Source organism: Panthera onca, chromosome D2, assembly GCF_046562875.1.
Source record: "Panthera onca isolate mPanOnc1 chromosome D2, mPanOnc1 haplotype 2, whole genome shotgun sequence".
NCBI classification, from domain to species: Eukaryota; Metazoa; Chordata; class Mammalia; order Carnivora; family Felidae; genus Panthera; species Panthera onca.
Window position 1 is genome coordinate 26,048,656 of NC_138349.1, and position 25,620 is coordinate 26,074,275.

At 54.2% G+C, this 25,620-nt stretch overlaps 1 protein-coding gene across 6 annotated transcripts in view; it reads left to right on the plus strand.

The window, feature by feature from the left end:
• Positions 1–25,620, plus strand: part of SH3PXD2A (SH3 and PX domains 2A) — a 243,018-nt gene that overhangs the window by 174,218 nt on the left and 43,180 nt on the right. For 4 of the 6 annotated variants that reach the window (XM_060641592.3, XM_060641590.3, XM_060641594.3 and 1 more), the window contains 2 exons: positions 3,918–3,962; positions 10,470–10,601. In XM_060641592.3, coding sequence (XP_060497575.3) covers positions 3,918–3,962; positions 10,470–10,601 — 177 coding nt within the window. The remainder of the gene's footprint in view (positions 1–3,917; positions 3,963–10,469; positions 10,602–25,620) is intronic. The other 2 variants (XM_060641591.3, XM_060641596.3) reach the window with 1 other exon arrangement.

Genomic DNA, 25,620 nt, shown 5'->3' on the forward strand with positions numbered 1-25,620 from the left:
TCACAGGCATTAGGTCATTTCACTCTCAAAACAACCCTACAAAGAAGATGAGGAAAAGAGGCCCAGAGATAGGCCCACTGCCCCAGGATCAGTGAGCTGAGTGGCAGGGTAAGCAAGAACCAAGATCTTAAAAGAATTCTTGTTTCTGTTCTCTGCCTTTTTGTTTCTTGAATTAGTTGCTTTTTTCCCTTGAGTTTCCATATATTGAGTGTTTAAGTGGTTTTCCCTGGAAAGGTGGTCGGTTTCTCTAGAAAGATTCGTTTCAGCTGTGGAGCAGTTGCATCATGGAGACTAACAGGTTTCTGCTAGAAGAGTCTAGAACATCACACAAGTGCCTTGGATATCGCCAGGCCCAAATGCTTGATTTTACAGCTGTAAGCGTTGAGGCCCAGAGAAGTCAAGCCACTTGCTCAAGGTCACAGAGCTGATTCTCAGCAAAACCAGTTGTGCAGATTCCCAGTCTGGCGCCACTCACTTTCCACCGCCCCTGACCCTGCCCTGTAAGGCCCTTGGTTCTGTCACCAGGGGAGAGGGAGGGAGAGACAGTGGGAGGGCAGGAAGCGGTTGGTTTGTGTCGGTCACAGCTGCTCACTTGGCTGTGCCTGCCCCTTGCTCCCTCATCCCATCCCTCTGTCTCTGCTTTCCCAGCCCTGAGCCAGCAGCCTTGTCTGCCTCCTGGCTGGAGTCTCCTCTGTTCATTGTAAGGAGGCGGGGGTGGGGTGGGGGGGGGGTGTCCTTCCCACCCTGGGAGAGGGCTTGCTCGGGTGGGCTGGAGACAAGGCACTCCAAAGTGGGGAGAGATTTGGGGTGGGAGCAGCGGAACTGGATTAATTTTGCAGATCCAGGGGACTGGGAAATAAATCATGTTTTTAAAAAGACAGGCTTGTTTCTGGTCCATTTCCCATTTTCCTTTGGAGAGCAAAGGGAAGGCCTGCTTCTGGGGGGTGCTGGGGGTGGGCATGAGCTTGGGTTGTTCCACACTTAGCAGTGGGGCTCAGTTTCCAGAGGCTGAGGGATCTTTTCCTGTCTGCTCCCCACTCCCTGCCCAAATGCCCAAACCCCAAGGGCCTGGAAGGGCATCAGACCCTTCAAGACGATTACTGAAAAAATTACCCAAGCAGCAGAGACCTTATGTGCATGTAGTTTAGGTGGGCCAAGAGCCCCCACTTCTCCCGCCCAGGGTTTGGGGGTGCCCCCTGCCATTGACGAGGACAGCAGCAGCTCCCCTCATCTTCTAGCATGTGTGTTGGCACATCACTGCTCACAGGCCAAGCCCAGCCCGCCATGTCGTTTTTAAGTAAAGTTTTATTGGCACACAGCCCATTCAGTCTTCTACAGACTGTCAGGGGCTGCTTTTGTGCTGTAACAGCAAAGGTGAGTAATCTTGACAGAGACCACATGGCCCACAAAGCCTAAAATATTGACTCTGGCCCTTTACAGGAAGAGTGTTAACCCCCGTTCTAGCAAAACGAGCCTTCCTGGGTTCTCAAGGCCTGAGCCAAATAATTGCCCTTGGCTCACTGAAAGAGGTTAACATTTCCCGAAAGTTTTCCTTCTGACAGCCCAAAAGAAGCCAGAATGGAAGGTGTACAAGTAACAAGTGCAGCAGAGATGGGTAGAGATGTGGACCCTCTTAGCTGGGTTGGCACAGGGCTGAGTGGGGCCAGATGGGGCTGGAGTGGGCCTGGTGCTGGGCCTGCGGGGTGGTGAGGATGGCCTTGCTGGGTGGCAGACCACTGGGCCGCATTTGGGGTACAGCAAAAGGGAGTTAGAGCCCCAGCAAGGCGTGGCACCAGGTAATGAGGCCCTCCCCATTTGGAGTTCAGGCCACACCAGCTTCAAGCCTCAGAGGTGTGCCTACCTTGTGTCAGCCCTACCCGGGCATGAAAGTCGGGCCCGCATAGCTCCTGCCACCCAGGAAGCTTCTGGCTGCGAGTCCAGGTGAGAGACTCTGGCCGTGGAATGTTTGTCTTTGGGGTGCAGTCTTCCAGAGCCTTCCACCCCCGATTCCAGCTGACCTCGTGTTTGGGGGTGTCAATGGGAAGGCATCTCTGACTGGGTGCTAGCGTCTTCTTGGCACATCCAGTATCGAACACCGTCTGGTTCTCGTCCTTGTGACTCCAGTAGGGTTTTCCTGGTGCCCTAAGGTTGGTTTGAACGAAGCTTCTGGGAGATGTTGCCGATGGTAGCTAACCGTCGTTGAGCACTGACTGTAGTAGGCACTACGCTGAGCACTTTTTGCGTATTACGTCATTTAACCCTGGTAGCAACCTAGAAAGTAAATATATCATCTGTGTCAGTTTTTACAAGGGAGGGAACAGGTTCAAGGAGGTTAAGTAAGTCTCTCCAAGGGGAGAATCTGCACAGTCAGACTCCGGAGTCACTAAACCCCTCTACCAGAGCCCCTCACTGCTGGTTTACAATGAGAGCAGGAAGTGACTTGCTGAGTAAGGGGGAATTAGGTGCTTTAATTTATGACTAGCATCAACTGATCACCTGGAGTCTGTAGCCCCACACCAGGTGGACACCGTACTAGCTGTGCGACCTTGGGCAAGTTACTTAACCTCTCTGGTTAATTTTCTTCATCTGCAAACTGGAGGGAGTACCTAACCATTGTAGGATTATTCTGGAAAGCAAAGGAGTTACTATATTTCAGGGCTCAGCGTGACTCTTGGTATACAATAAATGCTACACGAACCTTTGCTGCTGTTATGATTATCTTTACTATCTGTCACTGGGTCAGGCGGCTCTCCGGGCCAGCACTGGGTGCCTCTCAGACTCGCATCTCAGTGTTTGCTTCTTACTGGCCCCACTGCAGCCAACGCTGTGCTCTTTCGGAGGCGACGAGAAGTTCAGCAGAGAAAGCAGCAGCCCGGGGTGATCCCAGACCTGGTTCCATTTCCGGCTCTGCTACTCTGTGCTTGTGGGAACCTGGGCCAGTCTCCTCCCCTGTAAAATGGGGCAAAAAATGCATACCCACCTCAAGGGACTGTCAAGTGAATGAAGCACTATATACTCTGGGTAGACTGTCAGTGCTTTTAACATGTTGACTCTCTGATACTCTGGAGTGGTTCACACCGTTGATCAGGCTAAGAGCTATCTGCCTCATTATAATGTTATCGTATTACATATGTCCTTTTAGGCGCTTTGACTTTACTCCTCTGTCTTGGCAGAAGGATAACTTCTAACCTCATTTCACAGATAAGGAAACTGAGGTCCAGATCAGACATGACTGTCTGAGCCTGAGATAGAGACCCCATCTCTGATGGTCACTAAAGGTCCCGGGCCTTCTGGGTTGGAATTGGGGCGTGAGACTCTAAATGAGTCTTCTTCCTTCCATTCTGCCAGGGCCTGTCTTCCTCATTGGGTAGGGCTGGGTCAAGAGCTGGACAAGACATCAGAGCTCAGTGGTGTGGGGCCTCAAGACTGGAGACTGGCCTTGGACTCTCCAACCCTGATGTCTGAGGGTCCAGGTCCAGGCTGCTGAGCCTGCTGGCCTGGTGAGGATCCTTGGAGCCACCAGGCCCTGTGCGGCCAGCCACCCACCCACATGGCCAGAGAGAAAGGTCCAGGCTGCTTTCTCCAGGGCAGTGATAACCCGTGGGCCCAGTTCCAGGCGGGGATTGTGTAGGATTCTCTGTGCTCCAGAGGATTCCTGCGTTTCGGCAGACACCTCATTATCCCCGTCCGTCCCAGCCGGCTGTGTCCCAGCGCCTCTGTAATCACTCAGGCCCACGCCCAGCAGCCAGCCCAGGGCCAGGAAATCACTCCCCTCCCCTCCCCCGCCTTCCGCCGCCAGCCCAAAGCGGCGCCTGCAGCCACTTGCCCGGTGGACCTCCTGCCTGCCTAACGGTTCTCTCTCCTCCTCTGATTCTCCTCTCTCTCCTGCTGCTGCTTGCTCTCGGGGGACTCGGAAGTGTGGCTCTCCAGCTGGGCTGAGTCTCCCAAGAAGGACGTGACAGGTACTGCCCTGAGTGCATGTGTGTGAGCATGTGTGTCCGGGGGCACGCACGTGTGGGAGCCGGTGCCCGCCGGCCGCGGTCCGCATGCTTCCCTGTGATGCGTAGCAGCCCTTTGTCGGCATGCCGGCCGTCCCCTGGGCCCCCTCTTGCTCTTCCGCTAGCCGTACTCGCTGCCTTCCTTACAACCCTCTCTAGGCCCCAAGTCCAACCTTGGAGGCTTAGATGGGTGATGACCACATAGCACAGTGTGTAAACAGATGCATTTCGGACCCAGAGGTACGGGTTTGTTCCCAGCTCTGCCATGTCCTGGCTGTGTAAACTTAACCTCCCTCAGCAATGCACTGCCCCCTCCCAGGGAGCCTGGCACACAGAAGGTGCTCAGGTGATGGTGAGGCTACCATCATCCTGTACGTGAACTCAGCTGGTCATCCCTGTGAGGTGGGCCAGCCAAAGATGGTCAGTCCCACTTCAGGCAGTTACCTTGAGGCAGAGAGCTGAAGTCTCAGCAACCCCTCCCCGCCCCAACCCAGCCTGGTTTCCAGGGGCCCTCACTGGGGAGCTGCAGCAGGTTAGGGAATCCTGTGACTGCTGTCGCAGCCTCTGAGCCCCAGAGCTTAGAGCTGCCTCTGCCTCAGTGGCCTTGCCAGGCTTTGGGCTTCGTGGCCCAGGATTGGGCCTCAGGGACTTGGGCCTGTGCCTTGTGCCTAGGCAGAGCTGGGCTGGGGATCAGGGGCTTCCCTGGTCTTACTGGCCAGTGGGAGAGAAACCTAGACAGCAGGGTTCTCAGCTGCTAGAGGAAGATGGTGGCGGGCAGAGGGATGGAAATTCCAGAAGGTCTTCTAGGAGCCCCTCCATTTCTGAGAGTGCTACCTCACACACACGCACGTGCACGCGCACACACACACACACACACACACCCATTCTGCCCAAACATGTAGCAGAGATTGAAGCTTGGGAGCTGGGGAACAAGGCAGAAGGGTCAGAGGTCACAGGGGCTGGGCCAGCCCCCACTGTCAGTCAGCCAGAGGCTTGGCCCCACCCCACCACAGCTGTGGGTAAGAACATGGGGGGGTCGACGTTTTGGGAGGGGCCCAGAGGAGAAAGGCAACAGGCAGGAGGACCCCTTCCCTGACCCACGCTCCTCGCAGCCATCCTTCTAGTGTTGTCTGTGACGAGGGCCTGGGCCTGACTAATCACTGGGCTTCTGTCCCTTTTTCCCCTCTCCACGAGCCAGTGAGCCAGAACCCACTTGGCCCACAACTATACATTTTATTCATGAAACGTATAGCCTGGCCGCCCAGGGGCCTATGGAGGAGCCGGCAGGCTGAGTCCAGCCTGGGAGGAACCCGTTGTGAGGGGCTAGAGAGACCTTTGGTCGAATGCCAGGGTTTCGTCGGGGGTGGGGGGTGGGGAGCGGGTCAAGGACAACATGGGAAGCCTGGGGTGGGGGCTATCACAGGGCTTGGCTTCTCAGGATGAGCCCAGCTGTTTGGAGTGAGAAGCTGAGGGGAAGCAGTGTGGGCTGGGAAAAACCAGCCAGACTGGGAGTTCAGGGCTGGAGTCTTGGGCAAGTTGCCAGCTTTCTCTGGGCCTTGGTTTCCCCATCTGGAACGTCAGAGAGTGCATGAGACAGTAAGGGGCAGATGTGGGGGATCCTTGTAGGTAAGAGTCCTCGAGCTGCATAGCCTGGCATCTCCCCCCGAGTGGGCCCAGGGGGCTCAGACCTGGTCTCTAGCTGGCAAGTAAACAGTGCTTGCCTGGAGGTGGGGTTGGACAGAGGCATGTTTCAGGGACACAACCGCAGCCACCCTTTTCCTGGCACGTGTGGCCCTTGCCCTGAGCTGCCTGCTGGTTCTGAGGCTGCAGGGGAATCTGAAACCCTCCCGCTTCCCCCCAAATATCCCATTTCCTGTTTGTTTTATAAACACTGTCTGTAGTTTACTTAGGACATTAATCTTGTCACCTCATTCCATGCGCAGAACAGCCCATTGAGGTAGGTACTTGTACTGTACCTGTTTACAAATGAGGAAGCTAAAGCTCAGAGAGGTTAAGTGTCTTCCCCAGGGTCACAGAGCTAGTAAGGGCAAAGCAGGACTGGATCTCAGACTCGAATTTTATGCTTTCACATCATGAATTTCAGGCAGTTGAGGCCAGTGCCAGTCCTGGGCATGTACTCTCATCAGGGAGACTCTGGTCTAAAGCACACAGTCTGATTGGGGCACAGTGCCCCACAAGAAATCCAGCAGAGGACAGGAGTGAACCCTGCGGCTGGAAAAATCAGGTGACTCCTGGAGGGTCAGAGATGGTTAGGTAGAATTGGAATTGGTAGAAGAAGGGAAGGCATTCCAGGCAGGGAGAACAGCTAAGGCAAAGGCTTGGAAGTAAAACCCTACATAAAACAGTGTGGTGGGCACACAGTGCCCTCAGTACATGTGTATTGAATCATGAATGTTGCCTGGGATGGCCCGGGGCGGGGGGGCAGCTATGTGTCAGGGAACTTGGGGGACTCAAATTGTCAGAAAGACTGAGCTTGAATTTGGCCTTTATTCTGGAGGCAACAGGGACCCATTGAAGGTGTTGGAGCAGAGGACTGACTTGGCAAAAGCCTCATTTAGAAGTTTAAGTTGGCAGCGAGGATCAGGCAAGAGCCGGGGGGTCCATCCAGGTGGTAGTAGGAGGAATGCAGGTGTGGGGCAGGGCTCCAGGGAACTGCCAGAGCCCTAGCAGATCCAGCTAGGGGCTCTGAATAACAAGGGGCCCATCCCTGGATGAGACTGTTGCAAAGTCCCCTTCCAACCTGGGAAAGGGTCTCTCTCTAGAAGAAGAAGTACACCCCTTCACCATGCTTCTGTCAAACCCTTCCCATCTAAAGACCAGAGCCTCCATCCACTGCCCCTGCCCTTCCTCCTCCTTTGGGCCGACTTCTCCAGCCCCCAATTTTCCAGGCCTTGGCTGGGAGGGGATCCAAAGCAGCCTTTGTGAGATGACATCACCCACCGGCCCGCCTGCCGAGTGGTTTCTCATCTGGATACCTGCTCCCAGCTCATGCCTGCCCAGGCAGCCCTGGGCAGGCAACACCCTAAGAGGCAGATGCCAGAGTGAGCTGGGAGCCTGCATGTGCTGGGGGAGGGGAGAGCAGCCAGGAGCACAGAGTGTCTGTGTCCATCTGTCCATCCCACAGCCTTTGGACTATCTTCCAGGAAGTGCCATCGCCTGTCTTCTTGTGCTCTGGAAACCCTGGAGAACATTCTCTTAACTTTTCTACCTGTGTCCCAAAATGTCAGTCTTCAGAAAGCTTAGGCCAATTTTCCAAGGGGTTGGGGGGAGGGGGGCGGAATTTTTCCCCTCTTTGAAATCTTGCCTCAGATTTCCTTGGCTTGGATTAAAATAAGCTGAAGTCTCTCCATTCCCCATCACCCCTGCTTGTCCTCTCTAGCAGCTTCTGGCCACAAGCTCGTCACTCCTTGCTCCTCTGTCCTCTGTTTCCCCATCTCCCCTTTTTCCTTTACATAGTTGTCTAGCTTCCCTGAATTTCAGAGGTGAGGCCTTGCCTGGTTTATCTGTATTGGCTCAAAACAAACCACTAAATCACTCTGTTCCTATCTCCGCCCATTTGTTCGTTTCATTCATTCATTTTGCAAACACTTGCTGAATGCCTGCTACCTAATGGACCCTGTGGTCTGCCCAACAGATGTAGCAGCAGTCAACGAGGAACCCACACTCCAGTCTCCATTAAACACCAACCTTGTGCCAGGTGTGTGAAGATAGGGTGAGGCAGGGTCCCTTTGGAAACCGAGGATCAGTGGCTGTCTGTAGGTGGCAAATGGTAGAGAAGTTCAGAACACAAGAGACCGTGTCTGGTGAGCTTGGGTTCAAGTCCCAACTGTGTGACCTCAGGAAAATTGCTTACCTTCATGAGCCTCAGTCTGCCTATGTGTAAAATGGGTCTTTGACAGATCCTACCACATAGGGTTGTTGTGAGGATCCAGTGAGAGGGCAAAATGATGCAGTCAGGTGCTTGGCATAGTGCTGACCGTGAGTGAGCACTGAGGGCCTGCTGTTAATTGTCAGTATAATCTGGGCTCTTGGGATTTGGAAGCTCTCTAAGCCTCTGGGAGCTCCTCTTTTCTGTTTGTATCGGAGTTTTTCTTTCCCAGAAACTGGAAGGGGAGCCCCTGTGTCTCACAGGGCAGGGGCTGGCCCTTTTTGTGTTGGGTGCACTGAAGAAGTGCTCTTGGCCACAGGGGCACTGGTGTCCCCCCAGGGGCACAGTGGGAGGGAGCCTCTGTCAGCACCATGCCTGGTGGGCAGGGACAGGCTCAAAGGCTGGCCCCATCTGAGTGCAGAATGGGTTGGCCCTGCTGCCCAGCTGTTGGTCGCATTTCTGCCTGAAATACAATCCTGGCTTTAGTGGAGCTGTGCATGTGCACATCCATGTGGCAGGACAGGGTCCCTTCCTGGTCTCCAAAGGGCCGAGCTGGGGCCGTAGGGCCCACACCCTATGGGAGGAAACCACCAGGGGTAGTGGGTTTCTTTCCTTCCATTGCTCCCCGCCCTGGGTTGGATGGAGCCTTCTGCATAGAAAGACCCAAAGGTCTAAGCAGTGCTTCTCTCCCCTGGCCGTGCACGGGAACCATGGGAGAGGAGGGGGTTCTAAAAAATACCCCAGACCAATTAAAGCTGGACCTCTGGAAGTGAGACCCAGGCATCAGTATTCTTTAAAAGCTCCCCGGGCGATTTTGTGGGGCCAAGTTGAGGATCATTGTGTTAGAAGAATGGGTGTCTAGAAATGGAAATCAGCGGCCATTCTGTAATGGAAAGAGAGATGGGCTTGAACCTGAAACACTGTTTGGTTCTCTCCATGGCAGCTGTGTGAGCTAAGGCAAGTGTCTTGTCCTCTCTGGGCCACTGGGTTGTCTTTTGTGAAATGGGAAGGTGAAAAGGATAAAATGGGACAGTGTCCATGCCTGAGACAGAACGTTTGCCAAGTTAGACTCAGGTGTGTAACGAATGTGGCTGTAGGCTAAAGCATCAGGGAACCATATGGAACCCAGGGACGCTCAGCCATTACTGTAGCCTTGCAGGTGGTGTGAATTCCCCAGCCTTCCAGGAGATTGGCAGGTATATAGGATGGTAGACACATAGTTAAAGTGTGCTAGACATTCCCTTTGGGCTGGGGGTGGTCTGGGAAGGCTTCCTGTAGGAGGTAACCAATAGGTCTCTGGTTTGTGGATCCTCTCAGCTCCTGGCAGGGCAGGTCCTGTTTTAGGCGTTTCATCTGCACCTCCACCCCTAGTGGTGGTGATGGAAATAGACATGGAGAGGTTTAAGCAGCATGTCCACTGCCACACAGCCAGGAAGCCAAGACGGGCACCCAGTCTGTCCACCTTTCAGCCTGGTGCTTGCTTAATGAATATTGCACTGGTCCGCTGGCTGAGAGGGACAGAGAAGTTGCTTGCTCCTGGGAGCTCCAGCCCGCCTGCCCTCCTTTTGCAGAGCCCCACCTTTTGACCCCCTCAACTGCCAGAAAGGGTGGCTGGAGGCTTCCTGGAGCCTGACCACAAGGCCCAGCCCTAAAAGACAGAGGGAGACTGAATCAGTCTGCATGTGGCCGGAGTGAAGCAGGCCTAAGACCGGTCTGTCTGCACCAGGCCCTTGGGCTCTGTGGCAGCGCCTTGGTGAGCCGAGGGGCAGACGGAGCCGAACTTGAGGAAAAGCTGGCAGGGGGCGGGCTGGGCTCACCGGCTGCTGGCGCTGGGACTTTCTTCTTGGGTTTCAAGTAAACAGTCTCGGCCCTCCTCCCCCTCCCCTGCCTCCACCCCTGGCTCCTCATTCGATGGGTCTCATGTGTTTCTATTTAAGGGTTGCGAGTAAACCCCAGTGATTGGCGGCCTCAAACCCTCTTGACTTCTCGCCTGGGCCCGGGCTGTGGAGACTTCTCTCCTGCTCGCTCCCTCTCCCTCCCGAGGGGAGGACCGCTGCCTCTCTTTTTCTCTGGGTTCACAGGGGCTGGGGGAGAGGCACGAGCCCTCCTCCTTGCCTTGCCTTGCCTTGCCTTGCCTTTCTCGCTCTGCTCGGCTCGGCCTCAGCCCTCATGGGCGGCCCTCCCGTCCCGCCCCTGCCGGCCAAGGGGTCTGGGGAGACCACGTCCGCACCAGGCCTCTCCTGCTGCTTGCTCGTGCCGGGCTGTGACTGACTCATCGCAGCGGCAGGCTCTTCCTCTGAGTTTCCAGGGCCTCCGCTCGTCCCCGGCTGTCCCTCCCCCCCACTCCGGCCCGGCTCCCCATGTCCCCCGGTCCCCGCGGCGCAGCGGGCCGGTGTGGGGCCTTGCTATATGGCCTGTCCTTGGGGCCCGGAGAGCTGCGAGCCCTGGCTGCGGGCGGCCCCTCGGAGCGGCAGCGGCGCTGGCGACGGAACAGCCTCCCCCGAGGCCGATGGACAGGGGGTGCCCCGGCCGCGGGGCCATGGCCGGCCGCTGGCTCACCGCGTGCTTTCTGCCCTCGCCAGGTGCCGACACCAACGCCGAGCCCATGATCCTGGAACAGTACGTGGTGGTGTCCAACTATAAGAAGCAGGAGAACTCGGAGCTGAGCCTGCAGGCCGGGGAGGTGGTGGATGTCATCGAGAAGAACGAGAGCGGTGAGTGCCCAGACGGCCGCGCTGGCTCCCGGGACGGACGGACGGACAGACGGACAGACAGACAGACAGACGGACTGACGGTTGGCTGGTTTTGTTTCCTACCTCCTCCCCCACCTCTGCAGCTGTACGTTATTTCCATCTGGTGGGGAGAGGGCCGAGGAGGCTGAAGTTTCCCCTGTTGGTTTGGGCTGCAGGCCAGCACTTTGCCTGGTGGTGGAAGAATGTCTCTCCAGCTCGGGGAAATTAACCGGCTTGTGTGCATGCAAGGGCAGGGTGGCAGCCGCCGGTGCAAGGTTCCCAGCCTCTGTTCAGGGTCCCCGTGCCCACTGAGGCCACAGGGAAGGTAGCTCCCAGCTCGGGGGCACCTTAGGGCAGCGTCCCCTGTTGGCACCATCGTCCAAGCCAGGGTCCAGGCAAAAAGACTGGGCTCTGTGGCCGCTGACTCTCTGGTGGGGAAGGCAGGCCACGACGTCACTGTAGGGGCCAGGGTTCTTGGGCCCCTGGCGCCTTGTCTGAGGAAAGGCCAGGCCTGTGGGGGTTGGCTAGTGTCCGGGTGGGGAGCTGACTGCCCGTGCAGAGCTGAAGGCTGCCAGGACCTGGGAAGAGGGCCCAGGCAAGGGGATAAGGGAGCCAGGGAGGGCCCCACAGCAGTCGCCCTGTCCTTGCAAGCTGAGGCTTTGTCTCGTCCAGGCCCTGCCAATGGCTATCTGGGGCCCCTGGTTGCACGGTTCTCACCAGGTGAACACAAGTGCCTTGGTGCCCTTGGCAGCAGACATCTTTGCAGGTGGAAAAAGAGAGGGCCTGGGTCTGTCTGAGGGGCAGGGCCGGGACATCCATTAGCGGTTTCCCCATATCCTGCTGGGGCTCCAGTTGGTTCCTAGGGTGTTTTGTTTTGGTTTCAGTTAGCTGCCAGGGAAGGTCCCTTGCACAGGATCCTCTTTGGGCTGTATTTGGACACTCCCAGAGGGGAGGGGCCTGTTTTCCTTTTCCTGTCCTACTCCCTTCCCTTCCAATATTTTAAACCCTGAAAGGAAGGTCGACCAAAAGGTGACTGTACTCACTCTGTAGACAGAGTAACTGAGGCACAGATGGACTGTGGGGAAGTGAGTTAGTGAGTAACCTCAGGGCAAAAGCAGAACAGAATGGGGGCATTCCCAGGCCCCCGATTCCTATGCCTATGGGCAGCAAGTAGCTGTAGAGATGCTGAGGAAATCCCAGCAGGCCTCCTGGGGGAGGTGAGCTCAGCTTCCTGCTGCAGGAGGCTCAGGAACTGTGCTCCCTTGAGAACAGACCTGTGATACTAGCACAGGTCTGACTCCTGGCCCTCCTGGGTCTGGGGTCTTCACAGACCCTTCAGAGAGGTCAGTCTTTGTCATTGTACCTGGTGTCATTGGCAAGGTGGTTGGCAGTGGCATTCCCCACCCCGTGGAGCTACACCCCTAGCTTAAGGCGTGAGCCTTTCACCCCCAGGTGCCCACACTGGTCTCTTTCCTGCATAGGTTTTGTCTTCAGCCTTTGTCACAGTACCAGGCCTACCTCCCCAGCCCCACTTCCCATGCCTGCCCCAGGGAAGCAGGCATTGTCACAGGGGCCTGGCTCTGGAAACCCTGAGTACCTCAAGAGCCAAAGGAAGGGATCTCTGATGGTAGAATTGGAGGCAGCAGCTGAGACAGATGTTTCTGGATCTTGCTCCAAGGGGAAAAATGGGCCCACTTCTCTACATAGGGTCAGGGCTGCTCAGAAATAGAGTTCTGGCTTAGGGAGCCTTGTGCCATTTCACCTGCCTGTGTCACCAGTACGGCTATATAGCCCAGCAGGAGGAGTGAGCCCCCACGTTTCTGCACACCAGCCACTGGCCAGGATGGGGAAGACCCCCACCCAAAAGGAAGTCCACACGCTCGAGACTGATTCCCAGGGGCAGACATCCTCCCTCTACCTTCCCATCCCACACTCAGGACCCTAGGAATGCTTAGAAGCCCTGCCTAGCCATGGGGGAGAGCACACCTGGAAAAAGTGTAGAGGCACCTCCTCTTCTGAGGAGTCCCCGATGGCTGTGTGAGGGGGGCTCCAGCAGCCTGACTCCCCAGAGCAGTCCAATCTGACACATACCCCCTCTGAGGGAGCTGCTGGCCCTAGAAGCAGGATTCTGCCCCACCAGTGGCTGAGGCTGGGTAGCTTCAGATCCCTTAATTCCTCTGGGCCTCAGTTATCCCTTCCGTAAAATGGAGATAATTTGGTGGCTGTTTGGAAACAGGAACTGGAGTAATGACCTCCCTGAGCCCTCTCCCAGGTCTGAACTCTGTGGCTGGGAGACTCTGTAGGGCCCTAGGTGTCTGGTAGAGAGCCTCCCTTGAGGTGGCTTTTTGACTTCTCTAGGACTTTTGTGTCTTTATTCTTGGTGGAGATCACTGCTTAGCAGCAGATGTCTGCACAGGGACCTTGGAGTGCTCTGTCCACCATGCAAACCCACACTGTCCATTGCTGTCAGAAACCAGGAGGCCTGGAGTGTACAACCAGTTTAACTAGAGAATCTAAGTGGGTGGAGAGGAGAAAGCAGAAGGACCAAACTGCAGATCCTTGGGACAGTGGTGTCCCACTTCAAGGAAGCTGGGTGGCTGAGGTGGGGGAGGGAAGGCGTGTTGTACATCCTGTAAGCTGGCTTTGGGAGGAGTGGTGAGTGAGGCTTTTGAACTCTGTAACAAAGACCCAATTGTTATGCCTCTGACCTTGGGACACAGTGGGCGTGTTGAGGCATTTCCACTCCAGTGGTTGGGGCAGCAGCCCCAGTTAGCACCATTCCCCCCTGCCCCCCTGCCCAGGGCCTTGCTTTGCCCACCAAGAACCAGGACTCTGCCTGTGTCCCCTTCTCTCTTGGCTGGAAGTTCCTCGAGTAGAGTGTTCGTAGCGGGGTCCACCAGCCTTTGGCTCTGCCTGTTCATCCAAGCCCTCTGGCTGGGACCATAGCCACCAAGTGATTTGGGGTATCGTTGTGCCAGCCCCCAGCTTTGGGGGATGTAATCTCCTTGGTCTAGAGAGAGATGTGTCTGGAAGGCAATTCAGAGTCAGTAAAAAGTAAACACCAGGGGCCATTTCATGAGTATCATTTTACCAGAATCAGGGAATGACCCTATGCGGTAGAAGGCCCTTTAACAATTTTGTGGCTGGAGTAACAGGCTAAGAGGTTAAGTCATTTTCTTCGAGTCCAACAGCTGGGATCTCTGCCCTCTACAGAGGACATAGGAGGAGGGTGAGAACTGTCCCATCCCGGGTAGGATCACCAGGAGCTGGTGGCGTTGCATGTTGGGGGAGAGACAGGGGCTGGTTGAGATGACCACAGGTCTCCCTGTAACATCTTTGAAGGAGGAGGACTCTGTGTCCCACCTTCCAACATGGTGATCATAGGTAGTGGGAACTCGTGTTGTTAATTGTTCATTTGAACTTGGGGGCAAGCGCCAGCTGAGAGGATCTGAGGAGGGTGCCCACTGCACCGAGGACAAGCCTATTCCAGGGAACGTAGGTGGGCAGAAGTCAAGAACACCCAAAGTGGGTGGCTTCAGGGAAAGCCTTTTTGATCAAGCAGTGGGCCTGGGGCCCAGCCAGAAAGGACTCTTTTTCTCCTTTGATAAACAGGGACAAATCTCTCAGAAAGATTCAACAGCTTTGCTTGCTTTGACAACAAGCAAGGTGTGCAACAGCTGCTGTTGTCTTGTCCTTGGGAACCCCTCCACCCTCTACCCTTCACATACACAGCATCCCCTGAGATGCCTCCTTTGTAGGACATTCTTGTGCCCCAAAGACCACACTGGCTTCACCTTCATGCAGCTATAATCTGGTGGGATATCTTGTAGAGTGGTGATGGCAAGGTCTCCGTTGCTCTGGTTGCTGATCTCCAACTTGCCAGGATTGCTTCCTCCTTCTTAGGAATAAAGGTCGGGGGAGGATGTGAGGATATGAGTCAATAGATGGCTCATTGTTTTCCTGCCTCACCTTTTCTTCTCTGAGTCTTCGTTTCTTTCCTGGTATCAGCATGATAACCCTGGGAGTTCTCACACTTCCTCAGGGGCACATAGCTATAGGACTAGCATCAAATCATGCTGGCAAGGAATTTTGAGCTCTGCTGGTCCACCCAGGTGAGAAATTGTACAGGTGACAAAACTGAGCCTTGGGGAGTCTGCACATCTCAGTCTCCTCCAAAATCAATGCTTTGGTACCAACTGAGTAGTGAGCAGAGGACAGAAATCCACTCAGACTTGCTCAAGAGACTACTGAAAGGATGCAGGGAAATGTCCCTGAACCCAAGGATGTGAGGGGCATCCCAGCCTCACAGGAGCTGGGAACCAGAAAGTCGGCACAAGCCAGATCATCTCTCTGTCTCTCTCTTGGGTGTACCATATAGATTTAAAGCCCCCCTGCAGTCTTCTCACTGCAGACCAACCTCCATTCCCTTCCTGTTCACTCATAACAGCAGCCCGTTCACCGGCTATTGCTCTGTCAGGACCAGACTGCATGGCTTTTCAGTTGAGACAACTGCCACCAATGGACTGTGGCTCCTGGTTCTCGGAGTTCAAAATTTCAAGTTTGAATCTGAATCTGATTGGTTACTGGCCAGCCAATCAGCAGACCTTCCATGAGGTGGCCAGCCCCAGGCCAATCAGCTGTGTCCAGAAGTGTCATGGGGTATAAACCTGGCTACCTCACCAGCCTCCTCAGCAGTGGCTGGTGGAGAGCAGCTTTTAAAGAAAGGACATGCAGAGGGGTAAAGTACCCTAAAACATGTTGGGCTGCAAACTATTTACTTGTTCAGCAGCTGTGTGTGTGGTGGAGAAACAAAGAATCAGGAATCTGAATAGTAGGTTGAAGATCGAATATTACCCTAACTTTGTGATGTAAATAGGAATCACTTTGTTTCCTCATGAGTAGAAGGGGGCAGTGATAAACACTGCGTGGGCTTTTGGGGGAGGGGGTTAATAAAGTATAACCATTTATTATTTGCTAAATATATTTATTAATAAGACTGATAAGCTTTCAGATTTTTGTGTCATATGATGGTTTTGTATCGAGAGAGATACTGCATTCTTCAGCCATATATTTTGTGAGTTAGAATTTCTTTCTAACACTGAGGTTGTATCTCTTCTGTTATTTAGCTGTTTCTTCTTGAACATTGTTATAACTGGTTCTAAGTGAACTTCTTATAAGGGAGAATCTACATAGTGTTCATTTATTCACTCATTCGTTTATTTCACAATTCTTGAATACCTCCTTTATCCCAGGCCCCATGCTAGTTTGGTGCGTACCCATAAGGTTCCTGCCTTTATGAAGCTTAGACTCTAATCGATGTGAGCATTCTGGGTACTTAAGGGGTGGACTGTATTGTCAGGCTGGGGTGGCTTCACAGAGTTTACGGTGTCTTCAGTGGACTTCTCTTATGTATCTTCTATGTCTTCTGCTTAGATTATGTGCTTACTAAGAAACCACCTGACTGCTAATTCAGATTGCCATGCTACCCTACAAAAGAGATAACCCAATAAAGATACGATAGGCTGTTTCTAGAAAGGCAGGTTAATCACAGTCTGCATTGCAGACTATCTCTGGCAGGCAGGTGTCGTCCGCTTTGCCTGTGAGGGAAAGGGCCACAGAGCATAGATCCAGGAGCAAAAGCTAGCATCCTAATTCTTCCTTGGGCCCCCTCAACACAGCTTTATATACTGCAGACTAGAGATTGTTTTGAGAATGGGATTGCAGGACAGCCTAGCAACGTAAGATATGGCTTCAACTTAGACAAGCCTGGTTTTCATTTTCACTTGGTACTTGCTGGTGATGAGTCTGGGAAAGTTACTTGGGTCTCCTGAGCATCAGTTTCCTTGCCTTTAAAATGGGCATAATTGTACCCACAGCTATAGGGTCAATGTATGCTGATTTGAAAGGAATTCTGTGCTTAGTACAGGGCCTGGCACCCAGGAAGTGCTCAGGACGTGCTGGTCGCCAGGAAGACTGCTGGACTAGGGCAGCTATGCCACAGATTGATCTTGGCACCCACAGCAGGCCAGTTTTCCTCTATGGCCTCCATTTCTCTGCCTGGCCAGAGAATGGATTGCACTCAGTAGTGTTAAGGATTCCCTCAGCCCTGATGGTTTGCAAGGTGGGTAGGGCAAGCAGGGAGCTTGCTGCATGGTAGCAAAGGACAGAAACCATGTTGGAGACCAGAGTCGCAACTTTGGAGCCCTGGCTTGGGTAGCTGTCCTTGCCCCAGTCTGTGACTGGAAAGGAAAGGAGTTGGAGAAAAAAGTAAGTTCCCATTGGTGACCCAGAGACCATACCCTCACAGGGCCACAAGCTTCGAGCAAGGCTGAGGGAAGAGGAGTGGCTCACCCATGACATCCTCATGCTGGCTGTCCCGCAGTGACCCTGTTGCATGGTGCAGAGCTGAAGCACTGGGGGTGGTAGGAGACTAGCAGAGTCAAGGAAGGCTGCCTGGAGGAATTGGAGGCATCGCGCTGGGCCTTAGAAGGAGGTTAGGTAGGCAGAGATGCAAAGGAACTCTAGGTCCACATGAAGGGGTGGAGGGGTGCGCCTGGTGGGGCCACCTCCGGCGGGTGCGTCCTGATGAAGAAAGTGGAAGCTGGGCGGCAGTGGAGGGGGAGGAAGGATGGGGCCATGGGAACAGATGAACAGGAGAGGGACGTGAGGATGTGGCACTTGAGGCAAGCAGTCCCAGCTGTGGGGAGGAAGGTGGCAGGGGAAGGTGTGTCCGGGAACCGGAAGTCACTCTTCCCTCGAGTGAGCTGTTGTCCGGGAGGCGTCCCAGGGCTTGTCAGCACTGAGCACTGCCAGCCACCCGGCTGGAGCCAGCTGCCAGACGGCTGGGTGGAACAGTAGCCACCAGGGTACTCTCTTGTCTTGCCTCCGCCTGTTCAGGCAGGACGAGTAGGGTGGCTGGTCACTCCCACCTCACATTGGCTCTGTGGACCTGTCGTGTCCCAAACTCCTCTGAGGCCATCACCCTGGAATAGTCATTTCTGAGCAAAAGATGTGTTTTGGTGGTGACCTTGGAAATCCAGCTGACGTGCCAGTGTGACACCAGCTGCTCCTCTCAGCCCCGGGGCAGCACAGCTTGGCTGCCTGCCTTCCCTTTTGGGGGGCACACAGGTTTGCACTGAGTTTGCACGGGCATCTCCAAAAATGCTGCTTTTCTGGGTTTGAACACCAAGGGACTACTTAAACCACACACTGCCCAGACCCCAGCAAGGCCCATCTTCACGCGAGCCGTCGTCACTAAACCCCTATTATTTGACCAGGTGCCAGGCTGCGGCCCAGAGGTGAAGGAGGCCCACATGGTCCCACCCTCACGGGGCTCCCATGTAGTGGTGAGACGGTCACAAGTAAACCAGGAAAATAACTGGAGATTTTGAAAAGTGCAACACAGGAAATAGGGCACTGTGACCCTCACGTGAATAAACAGCGAGAGTGGGTAATCATGTGGCCAGGGAAGGCCCCCCTGAAGGCCTTCTGTGCTGAGAATGCGTGGAGCTCGGTGGGCAGAGAAAAAACCAGATCGGTTTGGGGAGCACGGTGGCGAGTGAGGGCAGAGAAGGGGAGAGGCCAGGTGGTACCACGGCAGGGCGCATTCTACATACAACAGCCACCGCGTACCTGGTAGGAGTCTTGCAGTGTAGCCACCAGGCGACCCCACTCCCCTCCCCGGATATACCCTGGCCCAGGTGCCCAGGGAGCAGGCACCACTGGACACCCCCTGCCCGTTCCCAACGCGCACACTCATGCAGGACCTTTCGCCAGTACGAGCGACAGGTCTCACCGCACGGCTGAAGCACAGGGAGAGAGTTCCCCACACAGCATTCCCTCCGCTCTTACATAACAGATTTCCACCCTGCCATTGTGGCACTTTCTGGGGAGTATAATTTGTCAGGACCTCAGGGAATTTGGGCTGAGTAATTGCCCCTTGTTTCTTCCCCCCAGATGAACCCGTGGCTGTGTGATACTACATTCTCAGCAGTTGGGTTTTCACTAATCACTCGTGGTAGTGGGGTTTACCGCCCTCCTCTCTATCAGCATCTTTTCAGATTCCGTAACCTCACCCTCTGGGCTCCCAGTGCTGGCCTGCACTCCCTGGTCTCCTCACAGGAAAGCCAGGGTGACCCAGTTTAGCTAGTCACCCTGTGATGCTTGGTGGGAGCCAGTGTCCCCTGGGACTAAGTGGAGAGCAGCTCGTGGCTCATGGAAGCCCCAGCTTCACTTCTACCTATGTTTAAAATGTGCTTTATGGAATTTTGGGGGGATTTTTGCTTGTTTGTTTCATTTAATCGTCTCAGCCTCCACTTCACATTTCCCTTCTTAGGCATGTGCTTTTTAGGCTCATGCTAAAATATATTTGCCTCCCTTAAGCTTTTATTGGACTGAATTGTGGGGAAGTGGCCCAGGCTCCATGGGAGGTGAGCGAAAGCCAAACTAAGAGAAAGCGTCTGCCAAGGACTGGCCATAAAGTGAGCAAGCCACGAGTAGGTTTTTGAGATTGGTGTGCAGATCTCTCTCTTCTGTTACACCTGGCCCATCAACATTGCCATGAGTGGCCCTTGAATCACCATGCCCCAGAACCTTGTGGGTTTATTTTATTTTATTTTTTTAATGTTTACTTATTTTTGAGAGAGCATGGGTGGGAAAGGGGCAGAGAGAGAGGGAGACACAGAATCCGAAGCAGGCTCCAGGCTCCCAGCTGTCAGCACAGGGCCAAACGCGGGGCTCAAACTCCTGAAGCGCGAGATCGTGACCTGAGCCGAAGTCGGACACTTAACCAACTGAACCACCCAGGTGCCCCATAAACCATGCAGTTTATAAAACATATTAGTAAGACAAAGGGCAAATGCTGGCATTGTGCTTCTCAGAGGTGGAAATTGAAGCCCAGAGAGGTTAAGTGACTCGCCCCAAGGTTGCACAGCTGGAAGGTGGGGGTGTGGACTTCCAACACATGCCATTTATCCACTGTTTGGAAATCTGGATGTTTGCATTTCTCTTCCTTGTAGATTTTACTTCTTTAGAGAGCCATGCCCCTGAGTGCTCTGCTATGTGAGTTCCCCAGGCCACAGAGAGCAGGGGAACAGAAATCAGTCCTGCTGAAGCCCTGTCTGGGATAAGAGAAAAGTAGTCCAAAGGGAAGTTTCTTGCAGAAGAGTCATGTGCATGCTCCAGTGTTTGGCTCAGCCAGGTCCATGGGCCAGGGCTGAACTGGATGGGTAGATGAGTTAGGGGCATTTGTGATTTCCCCAGAGATCTGCTCACCAGGGCCATGGTGGGCGGGGCTGAGGGTGTGCAGGCAGTGCTGGGCAGGACCCCAGCCCTCTCTGCGTTCTTCTTTGTCCAAATAAACAATGTCCTGCCCCCTCGCCTTAACCTCACCAGACCCAAAGAAGAGCTGCCTCTGCCTCCTTCTCCCCCTCCCACGACATCTTTAATCTCAGCCCTATTTGAGTGACATCCTACATGCAGGAAATGCTTCCATACGCTGTGGTTTGCTTATTCAGTCACCAAATAACGTACCTACTATGTGCCCAGCACTGGGGTGTAGCATTTGACAAGAAGCAGCTGTCCCTATCTTCCTGTCACTGAGGGGATGGCGTTCTAGGGATCCCTCTTGCCTGCAAGATAAAGGCCCAGATGCAGTGAGTCAGTCATTTTCACAGTGTACCTGCTAAATGCGAGGCAGAAAGCACAGTGTAGCTGGGGTTCTGTGGTGTCATGGAGAGGACAGGGAGGGCAGGACCAGAAGGCTGTGGGTTTTCATGAATACTGTTGGGTTCAGAGATGGGACAGTGCCTGGTCAGGGCAGTCTTCTGGAGAAGATGGGCCTTGAGCAAGTTGCTGAAGGAAGAGGGGGCTCCAAGCCGAGTTGAGTCAGAATGACACCTTCCAGGGCGCAGAGGGTGGACACAAACAAGCATAATCTGGCCGCTGTGTCTGAGGCTGCCTATGGGAAAGTTTTCACCCAGCAGGGAACAGGCTGGGGGTGTGTGTCAGGGGCCTCAAAGGGCCCCAAATGTCAGGTGAAGGAGAGATTTCCCCCTTTCTTTCCCACCAAGCTGAGGGAGACCTTTCTGACGATCTGCCCAAACCTCTCCTTTGTCAGAGGAAGAACAGAGCCTGGAAAATTGAAGCTCCTCGCCAGTGTCATGTGGCGAGTTCATGGCTGTGCTGTGGCACTGCTGTGGCACAGCTGTGGACCACTGGTGTAGAGGTGGCTGTCTCCGAGGCCCGCTGGCATCTCCCAGCATCACTGAGGTCTTGCCACCCTCTCTAGGCTGGCCACACCCCATCTTGCCCCTGGCTGACTGACTGAGGCTCCCTGACCCTGGGCCCTCAGCCTGGTGCTAAAGCTGGAGCCTAGAGGCAGGCCCCAGACTCAGAGGTGCTTCCTACATGCTCTTAACACTGTATGTTCAAACAGACTGATTTTTCAAACATGGTGACTTCCTTCCTGCAAGATCATCTTCAGATGCCTCACCTTGAAAATATGGACTCCCCGCCGTTTAGCGACCCCACTTCTCTGGACAGTTCCACTGGCTGGCTGTGGTCTCCCCCCAGACCAGAGGCTGTGCCTCCTCGGCCCCTCTTGTACCTCCCTAGGAAGGTGTTGAGGTCACTGTTGAGGTTGGCCAGGCATCCAGTCCCGTGTTTCTGGACACTCTGTCTTCTTTTGTTTGTTTTCTGTACTTCTAACTGGCGCCTTTGCAAGGCCCCAGCCTTCTCTCTGCTCAGCGTGCTCACCGTCTTTTGATTACCACAGGAGTTTGAGCTGCTGTGGTCGGGATGCACGCGCAGCAAGGCCTGGATCTCGGGTCTTACAGGCTTCTCCCAGTCCTGGCCTGGCCATGTGACCTCCCTGTGCTCTCGGGGACTTTCTGCCAGTTCCAGCCACCCACTCGAGCCACTGGCTCAAGGGATTGCCACTTGGCACAGTGCTTAGGGTGTCATCTCAACGGGCAGGGTGGTGCTATGCCCTCATGGAAGGAATGCCAGGCTTTCTATAAAAGGATCTCAGGTCAATCTAGGTTCCAAGCTCAGTTACCCACTAACCAGGTGGCCTCTCTGAGCATCACCTTCCCTCATAGAATGGAAATGTGATCGGGAGTAAAGACAGTGGCCACGGTTCTGTTCCAGATACCAAGCACCCCACTCCAGTGACCATCCTGCTTTTACCAAAACTGGGCAAGAAGCAGGCCTTTCATCTCTGTACTTCCAGAGTTCCTAAGGTCCCTTCTAACCCCTGGGGCTCCAAGAGAAAACCGGTTTCAGCTTAGAGGGAGCAGGTGAGGGGAATTTGACCATGTTGGTAAGCCTTCAGCCAGCTCCCTAAGCAGCCAAATGGGTCACTGGCTGCAAACATCCCTGGGTTTGTAATGATGATCACAGGGCTCGTGGGCTCCTGGACACCTTTGGAATGGGCTTTGTGAGGCCAAATGCTTTGCAGATTAAATTTCTGGACAAAGAACAGCTGAGAAATAGTCCTGAGCTTTGCTAAGCCATTTCTATGCTATGGCAGCAAAAGGGGCGTGTGTGTGTGTGTGTGTGTGTGTGTGTGTGTGTTCGTTTGTTCGTTCTGTTCCCTAATAAAAGGGAGAGGTGTAGGCAAGAGAGGAAGAAGGTCCAATCCCGAGCCTCCCTCTCTTCTTTAATTTGCATCAGCCAATGGGTACCGCTGGTGCTGCTGTGTTTTCCAGGATGGTGCTGGTAACAGAAGGAATATGATTAGTGTTATGGAATTTCATGGTTGGGGTTGGGGGTGGCTTTTCCCCCCTTTTTAAAATAAATGTTTTGAAGAGTTGCCCTGGAGAGCTGCTGAAAGCAGAGGCTGACGGACATTTTTGGTCATGTCAGACGAGGACAGGATTATCCAAGTGAGCAGGGGTGTCTCTCCCCTTCAGCGGGGCTGCAGGGTTCCAGGGCCATCCTGCCAGAAAGCGAGCAAGGGGCCGTAATCACAAACAGGCTGGGATCAGTTACAACCAGAAGTATTACTTTAGACTCTTGGCTTTGATGGGGAAGAATGCAGTTTTCCTCACCCCTCCTCCCCCATCCTTCTCAAGTTAAACAAGATCTGTGAAAGCAATAGCTCTGGGATATAAAGAGAGGCCAAAATCCAAAGCAGCAAGGGGTCTCAAAAGCCCAGCATGGGAGGGTTCCCCCAGCCCCTGCCGATACTGGAACAGGGGTTTGCCTGGCCTGTTCACTGCCCCCCCCCCCATCCCTTCTTGGGTGAACCGGAGAAGCACGTTTTCTGAGTCTTTCTTGTCTACCTAGGGCATCCTCACCTCTATCTTGCCCACTTGACTCTTCTGCATATGCAAGCTGGCATTTTCTTCGTGTTTGCAATGTACCTGAGCACCGTGGGGAGGAGGAGGGGGCAGGTGGGAATGTAATGAAAATAGCTTAGCACACTGGAGCAGGTGATTCGCCAGCTTCTTCCCTGATCAGCCTGTGCAGACAACAAACTAATGAGGCCCTCACCCCTTGTAGCCATGACCCGGCCCTGGGGGGATCTGCTTCTCAACCCCCCTCTCCTGCCTCGGCCAGCACCTCCTATCTACTCCTTCACACTTGGGGATAAATAATACTACCCCCTGGAGTGTTGGCACCGTCAGGGGCGTGCTTCCCCCGTCACTGGTGCCTGGAGCAGAACCAGGGTTGGCCAACATGTAGACCTCCTTGCCAACAGAGCAGGATTTTAACTGACTGCTCCTTAGAGGAGAGGAAGGAAGTTGACCTCATCCTCAGGCTTTGCACAGAGGGAGTGAGCATCCAGGCCTCCTGCCTCAGTACCTCCCTTATGAGTGTGTAACCCCACTCTTTTGCCTCACCGCACAGCCAGACACAAACTCACCTCCTTGGACTTCAAGGGCCCCCACTTTGGGTGAGGCCAGAACATCTTGTCAGCGCTGTTGTGGCAGCGGACAGGAAGATTCTGTACCCCAGGGGCCTAGCCTGCCTTCCGTACCCCTGTCTCTCAGTCTCCTTGGGGCCGTCCCACCATCTCAGGGCCCTTGGATGGGAAACTTCATTCTAGAAGTGGATTCGGGGTTGGGGAGCCTGAATGGAGTCACAGCCCAGTTTGGTGGGACACTCACATTCTAGTCTAAGGGCCAGGTCAGAGCTGGGGAGCTGGACCCGGTGACAATATTGCTCACTTACTGGGGAGTGAAGTTATAGCCTGTCATGGCTGAGGGTTGAGACTCAGCTGAGGTGTCTTGGGCCTGTCACTGCCAACACCTATTTAAAGGAAGGAAATCTTCATAGTCCACCTCAACCCCCAAACTTAAACTTGGAGTAGGCCTCCCCACCTTAGGACCATCCAGACACCCTAAAGTTGGTCGGGTGACCCCATGGAGACTGGGAGAAGGTGGTATGGAGGGCAAGCTAGGTCGGTGACTTCCCAGCTTCCGACCCTCTCTGCCATCAAGGTGCCAGGATATTCCTGCTGACCATGGTGGCATATTGATCAAAGACTGACCCTCATGCAGATTGGAAAAATCAAACCAAGCAAACCAACAGAGCTGAACAAGGAAGACTTGATCCCCATGTCCTGGAGCTGATGGTCTAATGGAGGAAGCAGACAGTTCCTGCTTCTGACACAGCTGAGGGGACCGTGGTCGTTGGCGTGTCATGAGGCATAGTGGTGACTGTCTTTGGGTGTTGGAGCAGGAGGCACCAGAGATTGACAGGGTAAAGGTAGGAAGGGGCCCATCACTGGTTGGTGACCAGAGTGTCAGTCACACCATCTGATCGATCACTAACCGTGGTGAGTCTACAATGAGACACTTGGACCTGGGTAGTCTCTGGGGCATCCAGACTAATGGTATATCAGTTTGGAGTGTAGCCTCTTCTCCTTGGATTTGAATAGGGTCTCTACCAGACCAGCTCTTAGGAACTAGCAAGACAAGAGGGTACCCAGGGACAGGAGAGACAGAAAGGGAAATGGGGCGAGAAAAGTTAGGGAAAGAAGGAGCCTGTTCCTAAATCACCATAAACCTGGTTGGGCCTTCGGTATGGTTATCCCAGGATCAGAGTGTTTGGGACTCAAGTTAACCTATTTGCTGCTTTCTAGAGACTATTAATATCAGAAGCTATAAGAAGGGTGAGAAAAGGATCACCGAAGCACCTCCTGTATATCAGACAGTGAGCCAAACACCTTTCTTCTTGTAATTCCCGCCACTGCCCTATAAAGCACAGGTACCATGACTTTCATTTATGAGAAGGCTGAGGCCCTGGGAGCTCAGGTGATTTGCCAGCTTCTTCCCGGCACACTCTGCTGAATTCTGGTTAATTCTCTGTGGTTCTTTGGGCCCTGAGTAGGGCACCATGGTGGGGAGAAGCTATTTTTGGTATAGCCTTCTCCCCACTCACCCTCTGGGTGTTGGGGACAGCAGGTCTCTGGGGCTGCCCATTCCCAAGCTCCAAATTGTGCCCACCAAGGAGGAGGGCTTTGTTTGTGTTTCCTGTATGAGAAGCCATGACTCCAAGAGTCCCAGTGGAGTCCTGCACCAGCCAGTGGGGCTGCTTTGAATGGGTTTGAGGAGGGGCCGCTCAAGGCCTCTGCATTCCTCCTGGAGCCTCACCCAGGCCGTCGGCTTGTCCCTGGTGCCAGTCCTGTAGGACCTCCCTGGGCTTTGCCTTTCCATTCCAGAGAAGGGAGAGGACCAAAGGAAAATGGCCCATTCAGGTGTACACGCTGATTACACGGGAGCCCTTCCAGTGGGAGGGTCAGCTTACTGGGTGATCTTGGGCAAGATATGCAACAAGCAACCAAAATCTCCTGGTCTCAGGTCCCTGTGGGCAAATCCTCCTAGGTGAGCCATGAGTCAGAAGCACCTCGTGAATTTGGGGGGACTGGAAGAGGGATGCCACCTAGGGGCTGTGTAACTGTCCTGGGCTCCAGCAGGGCAGAAGGCCCCGGGCCAGAGGGATGAGCGCTAGAAAGAAGCCCACAGCTGACCCTACACTGACCCCAGGAGCTAGA